The 12,396-nt window shown below is 46.3% G+C and overlaps 2 protein-coding genes and 1 long non-coding RNA gene across 5 annotated transcripts; 1 reads left to right on the top strand and 2 right to left on the bottom strand.

The window, feature by feature from the left end:
- Positions 1–2,251: 2,251 nt before the first annotated feature.
- Positions 2,252–9,536, top strand: LOC104583762. 3 transcript variants are annotated; one of them, XR_002965732.1, is made up of 3 exons: positions 2,252–3,254; positions 3,891–3,973; positions 5,517–5,747. XR_002965732.1 is itself a non-coding variant. In XM_024462594.1 (3 exons), the coding sequence occupies exon 3, from the start codon at positions 8,277–8,279 to the stop codon at positions 9,303–9,305; it is 1,029 nt and encodes a 342-aa protein (XP_024318362.1). In that variant the 5' UTR covers positions 2,252–3,254; positions 3,891–3,973; positions 6,487–8,276; the 3' UTR covers positions 9,306–9,536. The 3 variants fall into 3 exon arrangements, 2 of the variants coding, with proteins under 2 accessions (XP_024318362.1, XP_024318363.1); XM_024462594.1 differs by lacking the exon at positions 5,517–5,747 and adding an exon at positions 6,487–9,536; XM_024462595.1 differs by lacking the exons at positions 2,252–3,254; positions 3,891–3,973; positions 5,517–5,747 and adding exons at positions 4,478–4,676; positions 6,487–9,536.
- LOC106866303 lies at positions 4,745–6,491 on the bottom strand. Its single transcript, XR_002965733.1, has 2 exons — positions 6,004–6,491; positions 4,745–5,011 (listed from the first exon to the last, which is right to left on the bottom strand). It is a non-coding gene; the product is annotated as an uncharacterized LOC106866303 (long non-coding RNA).
- Positions 9,537–9,742: 206 nt separating the features above from the next.
- LOC100844698 lies at positions 9,743–10,688 on the bottom strand. Its single transcript, XM_003574939.4, has one exon. It carries the CDS (start codon positions 10,318–10,320, stop codon positions 9,886–9,888), a length of 435 nt encoding a protein of 144 aa, XP_003574987.1. The 5' UTR covers positions 10,321–10,688; the 3' UTR covers positions 9,743–9,885.
- Positions 10,689–12,396: the final 1,708 nt, after the last annotated feature.

Genomic DNA, 12,396 nt, shown 5'->3' with positions numbered 1-12,396 from the left:
TAGACAAAAAAACATATTGCACAATAAGTCATATTTTAATGCATTATCTTATAATTAATGGTTAGGTGAATACAATTAAATAAATAGATGTTAAGAAAAAAAAATGAAAACTAGTACAACGGGGAATTTGTCTTTTTTTTGCCTTATTCTTCTTGTGAAGAGATCATCTCTTACCTAAGAGAAGGCTAATGGCTTTTTCATTCTTCTCTTTTCCACGTCAGTAATTATTCCACGTGGCATCGCTAAGAAAAAACTGACTTCGTCACATGTCCTTAGCTTACTGGTTGATGCACGTTCTGACCAATCGTGTTTTGTCGAACTTCCAAGCAAACACCCAGCGATCATGGCCGATTGTTTTAATATGTGGTGTTGTAGTACGCAACAATTATCAACTGCTGATGTACGCCATGTGCGTGCTTGTGTATTGGCTAGATCGTCACTTAGTTGTCGACTACGACTAGCAGCAACTTTAGACTGTACACGAATATCATGGATCCAAAAGTATATCAGAAGACGTGCAAATCGTACCTATGATCGACTTGAGAAATGATAATATAAATATCATGACGTCGATACCAAAAAAAAAAGAAGAACCTTGTCTTGGAACGGACTCACTCAGCTTATTCGGAAATCCCGGTCCTAAGTGTAACCGAAATCCATCTACCAAACGCGACTTATGAGATTGAAGATTTTAATTAACCGGGATTGGTAAAATCAGGGTTCGAAATTCAGGGATTCAAAAGTTAGGGTCTGATTTAGACTTTCTCAACGAGATCAAGGTTGAAATTAGACTTGTTTAGGCTCGTCTCTTCTGGCCCACGAGGCCATTTCTCTGACACCACGTCGACATGGACATGATGAACCCGTGGTTGTCATGGGCCGGACCATTTTTCAGGCATAGCTAATCATAATTCAGCTAGAGGGGCTTCCCCGTTTTTGTTTGGTTGTCGAGTTTGGCTTTTACAGGTTTCAAATATCACTTGCATTCTTGACCAAGTGAGTTTGCAATAGAGTTTGTTCTACCTCATAAAAAGAAAGCTAATCAGCGGAACTAGGAAAAACATGAAGCCACGGTCGATTTCTGACCAAAGGTATTTCCCCGATCGATTTTCCCACGAGCAAGCGTGTAATGAGCGATCCATAGCTTCCTTTGCCGGAGCGATTGATGCGAACATGGAGAGAGTCGAGACCTGTGTATTACTGAGGGCCTGTTCGGCCTTTCTTCTTGCCTTTTTTGACTATTCTAAATGAGGAAAGCCTGAAATTTAATACTCCATAACAAATATCAAAAACAATTCTGAAAACTTCTAAAATTTTAGATGGACTTTCAGAAAAAAAAATTAAAAAAAAGTAAGAGTGCAGTTAAAGGCAAGGGGTTGGGTGCAAAGTTCATTAAGTGGATTGAGGGATTCCCACCTTGGATCTGAGCTGTACGTTTCTGATCATATGGCCTACATGAAAAGTTTGTAAGTTTGCACTCAATACTGGTTTTCACTAGATATCTTCTCAGTTTTAAAACTGTGGATGAGTTTCAACAATGTTACTCCCTCCGATCAATTTTACTTGTTGCAGCTTTGTTTAGATACAAACACATGTGTTTCATTGTGTACGTACGATGGGAGGGAGTGTAAAAATGGGAGTGTAAAATTTAATATTTTTACGCCAAACTTTCTATTTTTATAGAAAACTTTTAAAAATCCAGCATATGCATCCTTTTCTTTTAACAAAGTTTAAATGACGGAAGTATAATTTTGTTTGGACAAAACATTCAAATTTTCTAGGATGGACCTTTCTAGTTTTTGACAAAAATTAATTCTAGGATGCTGTAACAGCCCGAGACCAACCCTTTTCCTTTTAAGCCTTTTTTGAACTGTTTTGTAATTTAATTATTTTCATCATCTGTCATGCTGATGTCATCGTAATTAGTTTGCCATGTCATTAGTATCATGTTGCATGAAATAATTATTCGTTGCACGAAATGTCACTTCTTTTGTGTTGTTGTGTGTTTGTCATTTGTCGTGTTTGCTAAAGCCTACAATTATTTTTGTACAAATCTTAATTTGAGTTTGACAAAATTATTTTCGGGTCTAATTAAACCTACACCGTCTCTCTTCTTATTTTTATTTCAAACTCAAAGTTTAATTTAATTTGCGTGCGATTGTTTGTTGGGCCTAAAACGAGTCCATTAAACCAAATGCTAACTTTTGCATATAAGAAGCTAATCCTCTCCTTGTTTTTTTTTCCTCCCTCCCCTTAATTCCCTGGCCGCCGCCAGCACTCCTCCCCTTCTACTTCTTTCTTCCTCCCGTAGCTAGTTTCCCTGGCCGATCCCCTTGCTGCTCCCTCCTCCCTTGAGCTCCCCAGGCGCCTCCCTCCTCCTAGCGCCCTCCCTCACGAGCTCCTCTCCTGGCGCCCTCCTCTCCTCCCCTGCTGCTCCACCTCACCGGCGTCGCCCCCTCGCCTGCTGTGGCCTCACGCTCGGCGCCGCCCGTCGCCGCGCCGCTCTTCCTCTCCCCGGCCTCGCGCGCTTACTGCCTCCCCGCGCGCGCGCCTCCCCTGCTCCGCCTCTCTGCCCCGCGCTCGCCCGCACGCCCTTCTCCCTCTGCGCCGGAGCCGCCTCCTCCCGCGTCCGCCCCGCACGCCCTCCTCTCCCCGGGCGTCCCTCGCTCCCCGCACGCCTCCGCCTCCGCCTGGCCGCCCGCGCGCACGCCCTCTCTTCCTGCTCCGCCCTCCACCGCGCGTGCCAGCGACCACCTCCTCCCGGCCTCTGTTCCTGGCCGCGACGCCCGCCTGCCGTGGCCTCGCGCCGACGGCCTCCCTCGCCTGCTGTGAGCCGCCGGCGACCGCCTCCACGCACGCCGCCCGCCTGCAACGCTCCCCACCAGCCTCCTCTGCCTCCCGCCCGAATGCCCGAGCAAGCCCGGCTCGCCCAAGCCCAAACCAGATCCAAGCCCAGGCCCGTGCCCTCTTTTCCTTTTTCTTCTTTTCCTGAAATTGTTAAAATCTTGACGTGTGGGCCCTGCTGGTCAGCGCCTCCTGCTGTGTTGTCATTGCTCCGCGTCGGGACGCCTCGCTACTGCACGTGTTGCTGCCACACCTCATCGGCACCGTGGAGACCAACATCGCCTCGAACCTCCGAGCCGGTCCCGTCGACGACTACATCGCCTAGGTGAACAGTTACTTCGCCTACGACGACTATGTGTACGACTACGTCGACTACTTCCTCTACATCGCGACGTTGCAACGAGTCCAAGGTATAACGAGCGACCGTCCCGTGAACCGACCGTTCTTCGGCGTAGATCCGTAGGTTGCGATCGATGATATTCATGTGTTGTATGAGAAATCGGCATGGCTTCGCCATCGTTGGGCGAAATCGGCATGGCTTCGCCATCATCAGGGAAGATGGGCCGCAGCTGGTTCGTTACGACGCGCATCGCGACCAGCTGCGGCTCTGTTCTTCGTATTTAAACCGCGACACTCATAAGTGGCAGTTGGGAATTGGGCGACCGTTACTGATAATAGTGGGTACATCAGTAACGGTCGCGTTAGGGCGACCGTTACTGATGCGTGGTTCATCAGTGGCGGTCGCCTCTTAACCGACTGCCACTGATGTATCTCGCGAGGTGTGATGGTTCATCAGTGGTGGTCGCCTCGCGCGACCGCCACTGATGTATGGTGGGCGGGGATGGGCAGACCACGTTCTGTTCATCAGTAACGGTCGCGGCCGCGACCGACACTGATGTGCCGTTGTATATAGATCGTTTTGTAGTAGTGATATGTTTAACTTTCCATTTTTTTTCTTTTTTTCTCTAACAAACTTTCAAATTTCTGAGATGAAATTTGTTGTGTTGTATTGGGCTGTGTTGCTTTACATTTTTTTTAATGACCAGGCTGAGCTTGCTTGGGCTTGGAGCGCGCAGCCAGCGAAGCTAATGTCTCACGGCACGAACGCTGCCGGCATCTATTTATAATTGTGGGTGATATCTACTTATTATCAATTTCTTGAAGTTATATTTAAAATGTTTGACTTAGATCAAAATTAGAACATCTTATATTTAGAAACAGAGACAATAACATAGATATCCTAAACGGTTTTCTTTGTTTCCGTTTGAGACATCTAGTTGGGTTTCTTGAGTCGACCCACTGGACTCAAATACTCAATGTGTCTTTGATACTAGTTCTTTGTCCTCTTTTAGAGCTTCAAGTTTGTGACCCTCAGGTACCCTCTGATCCTCCTTAGTTCAATAAAATGAACTAAAGTTTTAAAATGACACAACTTTTTAAAAAACTAGTTCATTTGTTTGAACTATCACTACACCACAGTATAGAATCTCCGACAGACAAGTTGGTCAGTAAAACGACTTTCACTGGCAGAATGTTGATCGGGATAGGATTTTGCCGACCGACATTGTCCGTCACCGAAAGTGCTGTCGGCAAAGGTCTTTCCAGACCAACATTCTTTTACCGACCGACTGTTTGTCGGTACCATGAAACCTTTCCCGACCGACATTTTTTTTCCCGACAGACCTCTTTTTCCCGACCAACTACTCATTACCGACCAATAGTCTGATGGTACGGGATTTGCCGACCAACTATCTGTTGACTCTGTCAACACTCTTTGCCGACCAACTATCCGATGGCATTAATTTTGCCAACCAACTCCTAGATACCATATGGTAGGCGTTCTGGCAACTGCCTTTACAAGGTGCTTTGCAAATCAATATTTGACAGTTCTGTCCATCCAAAATCCACCAATTAACAACACGCATATTATTAAATCAATCAACCGACAGTATGATACATTAATTCATCACATTTACAAATTGTGCATGAAACATCATCTAAGTTCATTACTACCAAAATAGATTAAAAACTAGAGACAATAAGTTCAGACTGATCCAGTTTTACAAAATGATAGCTAAAAGGTTCATCTCCAACATCGATGCATTTCCTTCATTGTGCAATCTTGATGTGACCCACCAGCTACCATGTTCTCTTGTGTATTTCCTTCCTACAAAAGGCAAACATGTCTCCATAAATCCTAGTCTGTTGGATCTACAAAATTGATAATAAGTTAGAAGTTTGGAGGACATTAATTGATTAGCACATAAGCATATTAATCAACACTAACTAACAAATCAAACAAAAACATAATAGTAGCAGATCTACTTAATTATTTTACTTTCAAAAGATGGTACTCTCATTTTTTTCTACTAATTAATGTACTTGTACAGAACAGTAGCTGTGCATTTTTACTAACCACATTTTCTAGTTGTAGAGAACAAGTAGACCCAGCAGAACTAAAGGAATTGAGATAAGTGGTTACAAAGCAAATTGCATGATAGTTGGATACATTAGTCTATCAAAGTGCATGAAAGTGGTTACACAACAAACAGCAAACATATATTAGACTATCAATATAACAGATTCAATTATCCAGGAACTTTAAATATTGTACTCCTTTCAAACTGGCATAAGAAACAGTACTGAACTTGTATTGCTTTCTACTGTTTCAGGAAATTGATTGCTCCAGCAAAAATACAAGTACACATACACACAAATAGAACATTGGAGCTGCAGAAATCCAACAGTACAAATACATACAGAGACTAACTCTACTACTGACAAGTACATTAATTAGTAGAAAATGGGTGCTTGGTTCTCCTTTCAGCGGGGTCTTCACCATGGATATGCCAAATGAAAACTGAGCAGCAACTAATCTTATCCATATGACTTAGCCAAACTAATCTTATGCATATGACTTCCGGTAAAAAAGAAAATCTTATGCATATCACTTAGCCAAACACCTGCATCTAAGGGATGCAGGCATTCAGTACATCGAAAAATTCAGCACATCATGGAAGGAATGATGACATTCAGAATAGCATGCAGAAATATGCATTCCGAATCAATTTTTAGGCCAGCATTCCATCCATCAATTATTTCAGCAAGAAAACTGATATGCTTGGGTGTTATATTGATCTACCACTATGGCAAGTATACCTTGATATGCAGGCGGGATGACTGGAACCAGAACTGAAACTGGAACTGGAAATACCGAACAAAAGTATAAAATAGACTTTGGTGGAGAAGAAAGCACATTAACAAAAATACTGGAACTGGAACTGAAACTTAATTAAGTGCATCTGCTACTAAATTAAATACTGTGTTGTACCACAGTAAATCTGAAACTTCAAGCATCACTCATGAATCAAACATTGCAAGAACTACTCTCTGAATTAATAAGTTCAAATATATACTCAAGTAAGTAACTCCTGCAAAAATCATCACTTAATTACTAGTGATTCCATAGTTACTAGCAATCTCCCATCAAAGAAACATCATGCAAGAATGAACTTTTTTGGTTGTTCAAGCATTTTAACAAACATTCACTGGACATTCAATTTCCAAAATCTTTAAATGTTTTACACCATTCGAACTGGCATAAGAACAGTACTAAGATTGTACTGCTTTCTACTGTTTCAGGGAACAGATTGCTCCAGAGAGAGAGAGAGAGAGAGAGAGAGAGAGAGGTGCCTCACAGGACGCTTGCGCGAGGACGACGACGGCAACAGGGTGTGTAAGGACATACCACCTCGGTGCGTAGAGGGAGGAAGAGTGGCGCCTCTGGAATCACCACGCCGCCGCCGGCCAAGGAGAGTACCTGCGTGGGGGCGGCCTTCAGGCGCGTGGGGGAGGTAGCGTGGTCGTCAGGCCCGTATGGACGGCAACGCGGTGGTCCGGCGCGAAAGGGGCGGTAGGCAAAGCTCCGCCGCCGGTCGGAGCAAGAACCTAGGCAACGGAGATGGTTCCAGCGACTGGGAGGGGTGGTGTGCGGTGGCAGGACAGTGTAGGCACGACCTGCGGTGGACGGGCTGGATGATGGGCGTGAGGGATAGCGGGCGTGGAGGCCGCAGGGAACTGGGCGGCGGCGGGGCGCGGTGCAGAAGAGACTCGATTTGGGGATTTAGGGTTGGACTGTGCATAAAATAGAGCGGCATCTATTTTTGTTCCGCGCGTCTGGGCAGAACGTGGAGTTCAAATTTCGTCCGCGCGCCTGCAGCCCAGTTACCAACGAGCGGTTGGTTGGGGATTTTTACCGACCGATAATTGGTTGGCCAAAAGTCGTATTGCCGATCAACAGCTAGACAGCAAACGTTTGCGCATTCCCGACCGACTGTTGGTTGGCGTATTTTTTTTATTCCCGACTGACTGTTCGTCGAGAGTTTTTCGACCTATTGTTGGTCGGCGATAGTGACTTTTCCTAACACTCGGTGGTCAGGAATACTGTGTTGTGGTGTAGTGTAAGGAGGGTCAAAAGGTACACAGGGTCATCATGTTGCACCTCTATCCTCTTTAGGCGAACTCCGGTTGAGTCCGAACTCAAAATGCCCATTTGCTTTGATTCTTTTTGTTGGCCCAGTTACCTAGGGGACCAAAACAAAACAATTTGAGACTGGTTCTTTGTCCTCTTTAGCCGAACTCTGGTTGAGGTCCGACTGAACATGCCCATTGGTTTTGTTTCTTCTGGTCGGCCCAGTGACATAGGGGACCAAAACAAAAACAATTCGAGCTAGACGCAGTTGTGGTTTGACTTAGAACAAATCCAGAACATTTTATATTTATGAACGGATGTAGTACTTTCTTTCGAGGATGCCTGATGCATCTCCTCGATCTCTTGTGATCTCTCGTTGGTGTTTCATTTCTCTTTAGGGCAAATCCTGATCTTCTCTAACTTCTTGAGGACCGCCATAAGTCCACAACCTTGGTGTCTCTCAAGAGTATTAAGCATGTCAAAAGCTCGGAAATGAGCTCAACACTTCTCTAGTTCTTGCTCGGCTTGGGGTTAGGGGGGCAGGGAAGGCTCTCATGAGTGCTTGAATTTACTTGCGAAAGAGTTGTGTTTTGTTGGGGGTGTCATGGCGTAGATAACCCAGATATAGATGGCTAGAAACAACACATTCCTGGAGTGTCAAGGATGAGCTAGCGTCTGGTATCCAAGATTTTTATCAACATATGAATTTAACTTAGCTTGCCGATGCTTCTTGTTCACCCATCAATAACCTAGTTTTAGTGGTATAAAGAAGATTGTCCTCACGCTTTTGTATACTGTGTTATAAAGCATCAAACTAGGCTGAGACCGGTAGTTGTTCTTTCTTTTCTTTTTGAAGAAAAAACTTTTTTTGCCAACATGCAGAGGGGGGGTTGTATCCTGCAGGTGAGTTTATCTCCGAAAATTGGGGTTCAAGTGGCTGTGAGGATATAGGAGGAAAACTATGCGCAAAATACCCAGAAATCCTCCGGCTGAAAACGGGCCGGCTGAGGACGCCCTCAAGCCCGAGTTTCTGCAGGAGATGAAAGATCTCACTCCCCCGCCCGGTGTGCCGTGGGCCATCATAAGTGATTTTAACCTTATCTATGAGGTCCGCGACAAAAACAATCTCAACCTCTGCCGCCGCCTAATGGGCCAATTTAGGGCTGCCATCGACCACGCGGAGCTCCTCGAGCTGCACTGCTCCAACCGCAAGTTCTCTTGGAGTAACAAGCGCGAAAATCCCACGCTCGTGAAGCTCGATCGCATCTTCTGCTATGCTGCTTGGGATGCCTTGTTCTCTCCCTGCTCTGTCCAGGCGCTCTCCACGTCCCACTCCGACCACTGCCCCCTCCTCGTCGCCCAATTCCGCGGGCTGGCGCGCAAGGCCTGCTTCCGCTTCGAGAACTTCTGGCCTAAGCACCCAGGTTTCTTCCCTACCGTCGTCTCGGCCTGGGGAGAGCAGATTTCTTCTCCAAACCCGCTCACATGTCTTCGCATCTTGCTTGGTCGCACGGCCCGCGCCCTTCGGTCCTGGAGCAAGGGGCTGTTCAGCGACGCCCGTTCCCAGCTTCAGAGATCATCCTCCGTCTCGATGAAGCGCAGGACAACCGGCCTCTCTCTCCCCTCGAATTCCACCTCCGCAAGGCTCGTTCACCTCTTCTTCGAGTGCCCCTTCGCCCGTTTCATTTGGTGTGAGGTTGCGGGCTGGCGCAACTGCTCCGGTTTGGACTCGGCGCTGCGCAGGGATGCCACCTCCTTTGGGTCCTGCTACGACCTCGCGATCGGGAACTCGCCGGTTGGTCACTGCATGGGAGCTAGCTCCCTTTTCATCCTTGTTTGCTGGTCCATTTGGCGGGAGAGAAACTTCCGGATTTTTCATGACAAGGACACTTCAGCTCGCCAGATCGTCTGCTTCATCAACAACGAAGCCCAGGAATGGGCCTTCGCCCGCGCTAAGGCCTTGCGGAAACTCCTTTGGGAACCACCTTGAGTTTCCTTTTTTCCTAGTTTCTTTCCTTTTCTTCCTTTCTTTTCTTTCTCTTTCGCCTTCGGGCGGCTCTGTACATATTTTCCCTCTGCTTTAATATATGGAAGCCAGCAGTTGCTGGACCTTTCAAAAAAAAAAACAGAAATCTGGTAGAACATGGCGAGCTGCGGTTATCAGGACAAATACTTGTTGGGGGATGATCCGGTGGGGTGGGGCCGTGTAGGTGGATTCTGTAGGAAGGACGCACCGCCCGCGAGCTGCGACTGAAAATTAGAAGATATTTCATCCGTTTGTATGCAGAAGCACCCTGCCCTCTTGACGAGATTTCATCGAAAATATGTGTGCACCGGGTTGGAAGACCGAAAAAACCGAACCGAATTCTCGGTTAAAACCGAACGCCCACCCCTAGCACCAGCTATATCTTGTCAACCCGCAAATAGTTGACGCCAAAAACACGAATTATTTGCATCCTCAATAAAGTCCTGCAAGTCAAAGAAAAAATGCATCTACAGTTCTACACCAATGTACAGATTACAGAACATGCATGAGTTGCCTGAAACGCATCATCTCTCAATCGATCGTATCAGATGAGGTTTTCAAAGGCGTGCACCAGAGCATCCATATAGCTGGCCCCCATCTTGAGCACCATCCCGGCAACGGCATCCGCCGCGGCCTCCATCGCCTCCGTGGCCGCCTTGGCCGCCTCCTCGCCGCCGTCCCGCGCCGCTTCCACGAGCTCCGAGACAGCCGACGCCGCGCTGGCCACCATGCTCCAGAGGAGCTGGAGGAACGCCGAGACGACGGCCGCCGCCACGTCCCACGCCAGGCGGGCGACGAACCCTCCCGCCGCGGCGAGCGCGCCCTTGGTCGCCTCGAGCGCCGCGTCGGCCGCCTGCCCCGGCAGCCTGACCAGGTCCACCACGGCGACGACGACCAGGGCCAGCCCCCGGAGGAGCACCAGGGTGGCTGCCTCCACAAGACATAGCGCTAGCCTCATCACCAGGACAACAAATGCCATGCATACACGCACGCACTTACGGACTTTTTTTTTATGCCGAAATTCAAATATGCATGTGTGGCGAGTTCATTAGGTCTGGTGACCTTATACATATATTTACGTGTTGATTTTGGGTGTTGCTTGGAGTGCAAGGGAGAGGGGGTCGATCGAGGATGCTTGTTGTTCCTTGTAAGGTTTTCATTGGATGAGCCGGGCTTTTGTGAGTGAGTTGAGGTGTGGTGCATTGTAGTCGTTGCTTCGAAGGTTTACTTTGATCGACACAAATTGGTCGTTGCTTGCACTGCAAATTGGTGATTTTTTATGTACTTGGAATTAGAGTTTGTGTATGTGTTCTGATGTGACATGAATGTGTTGAATAAGATATCTTTGGGATTTTTTTAATTTTTTTTTTGCATTTGTCTATCTCTCGATGGCCATCATCACATTTCTCCGTAAGTGAGCGAGTGAATAAATCAGTGAAAGAGCCCGGTCAAATTTTAAGTATGATTGTGGCCTTTTCCGTACACAAATCCACGGACAATATAACTTAATTTATTTATGCCCTTCTGAATAAAAATAAATTAATAAATAATTGCATACGGGATATTTTGTGGATGGTCCACCTTAGCAAGCGAGCCTAACTAAACACTACCGGAAAACGTGTCGTTGCCGGCGGCTTTCTATCGGGCCGCCGGCAAAGAAGCTAATATGCTGTGGGCTGGCGGAAAAACCCACAGCATAGGGTGGGCCGCTGGCAAATCCTACGGAAGGCCGTCGGCAAAGGACGGCCCACGACAAAGAAACCCTGCATGTGGGCCCGCGTGCGAGGTTAACGGCGGGCGAAACGGCTGGCGGGAAAAAAAAAACTATCTTTGCCGGCGGCCACCAAAAAATGCCGCCGGCAAAGTGATTCGTTTTCCCCGCGCGTGCCGTTCAAATTTAGATGCGCGCGAACGATATTAAAAAAAAGAAATTACTCTTTGCCAGTGGCCACAAGAAAAGGCTGCCGACAAAGCCCAAAGTATTTTTTTTCCGCGTCCCCCGTCCGAATTTAACGAAGGAAATAAAAAAAAGTAATTACTCTTTGCCGACGGCCACGCGGAAAGACCACCGGCAAAGCCCAAATTTTTTTCCCCGCGTCCCCTGTCCGAATTGAACCGAAGGGAAAAAAAGAATTACTATTTGCCGGCTTCCCCGATAAATAGCTGCCAGCAAAGGTTGCTTTGCCGAAGGCCCAAATAATAGCAGCCGGCAAAGCTTGTTATTTTTTTCCTTTTTTGTTTGGTTGTGATTTAAATCAACCATATTGTAAACACATAGAGCAATATATATTGTTGTTTAGATTGAACCCAATTTGCACTTATAAAATTTAGTTTCTCAAATCATAAATTTGCATGGCCGTGAGTGAATTGGTTACGATCGGTTCATCGACACACGAAATGACGAAACAAATGGTTTTCCGGCTTTCCCCTTGTGCATGGTGTGCCATGTATATGTAAATGAAGGGTGTGTTAATGGTAAAATCAAATCCATAGCCCTTATGTGACACTTACTGTGCAAACTATACTATCGAATGGGCATGAATGTTCCACACTTGAGGGCAAAATTCTCAATTCAGACCGACGGAACATAATTTAGTCGGTCCATGGGGTAGATGTTTGTTTTTCATGTCCCCATGTGCTAATAAAACCCTGAGGAAGATTAAAGTGACATGAAAACACTAAGGAAGATTGAAGTAACATTTTTCGCACGAATGTTCTGGAATTAGAGGGGGAAACTCGCAACTCGCACGTATGAAGAAGATTTCTTAGACGACTTGTGGTAGCCTTTTAGTATTACATGCTGACATGTCCTAATACAACACTATGATAGAGTAAACTGACATGAAAACCCAAGTTTTGGTGAAATGCTAGTAACAAAACACTAAGGAACATTAAAACCCAAGCTCTAGTGAGAGGAACACACGCAATTCGGAGCGAGGGAGAAGAATTCTGTGAGGGCTTGGGGTAGATTTTTTTTGTTTTACATGTACCCATGTGGTAATAGAACACTAAGTAAGAGCAAAACATCCGGAAAACCAATGTTTGGTGAAAAGCT

The sequence above is a fragment of the Brachypodium distachyon genome, chromosome 3 (assembly GCF_000005505.3).
Source record: "Brachypodium distachyon strain Bd21 chromosome 3, Brachypodium_distachyon_v3.0, whole genome shotgun sequence".
Classification (NCBI taxonomy): domain Eukaryota; kingdom Viridiplantae; phylum Streptophyta; class Magnoliopsida; order Poales; family Poaceae; genus Brachypodium; species Brachypodium distachyon.
This window is presented reverse-complemented; position numbering and strand designations above follow the sequence as displayed.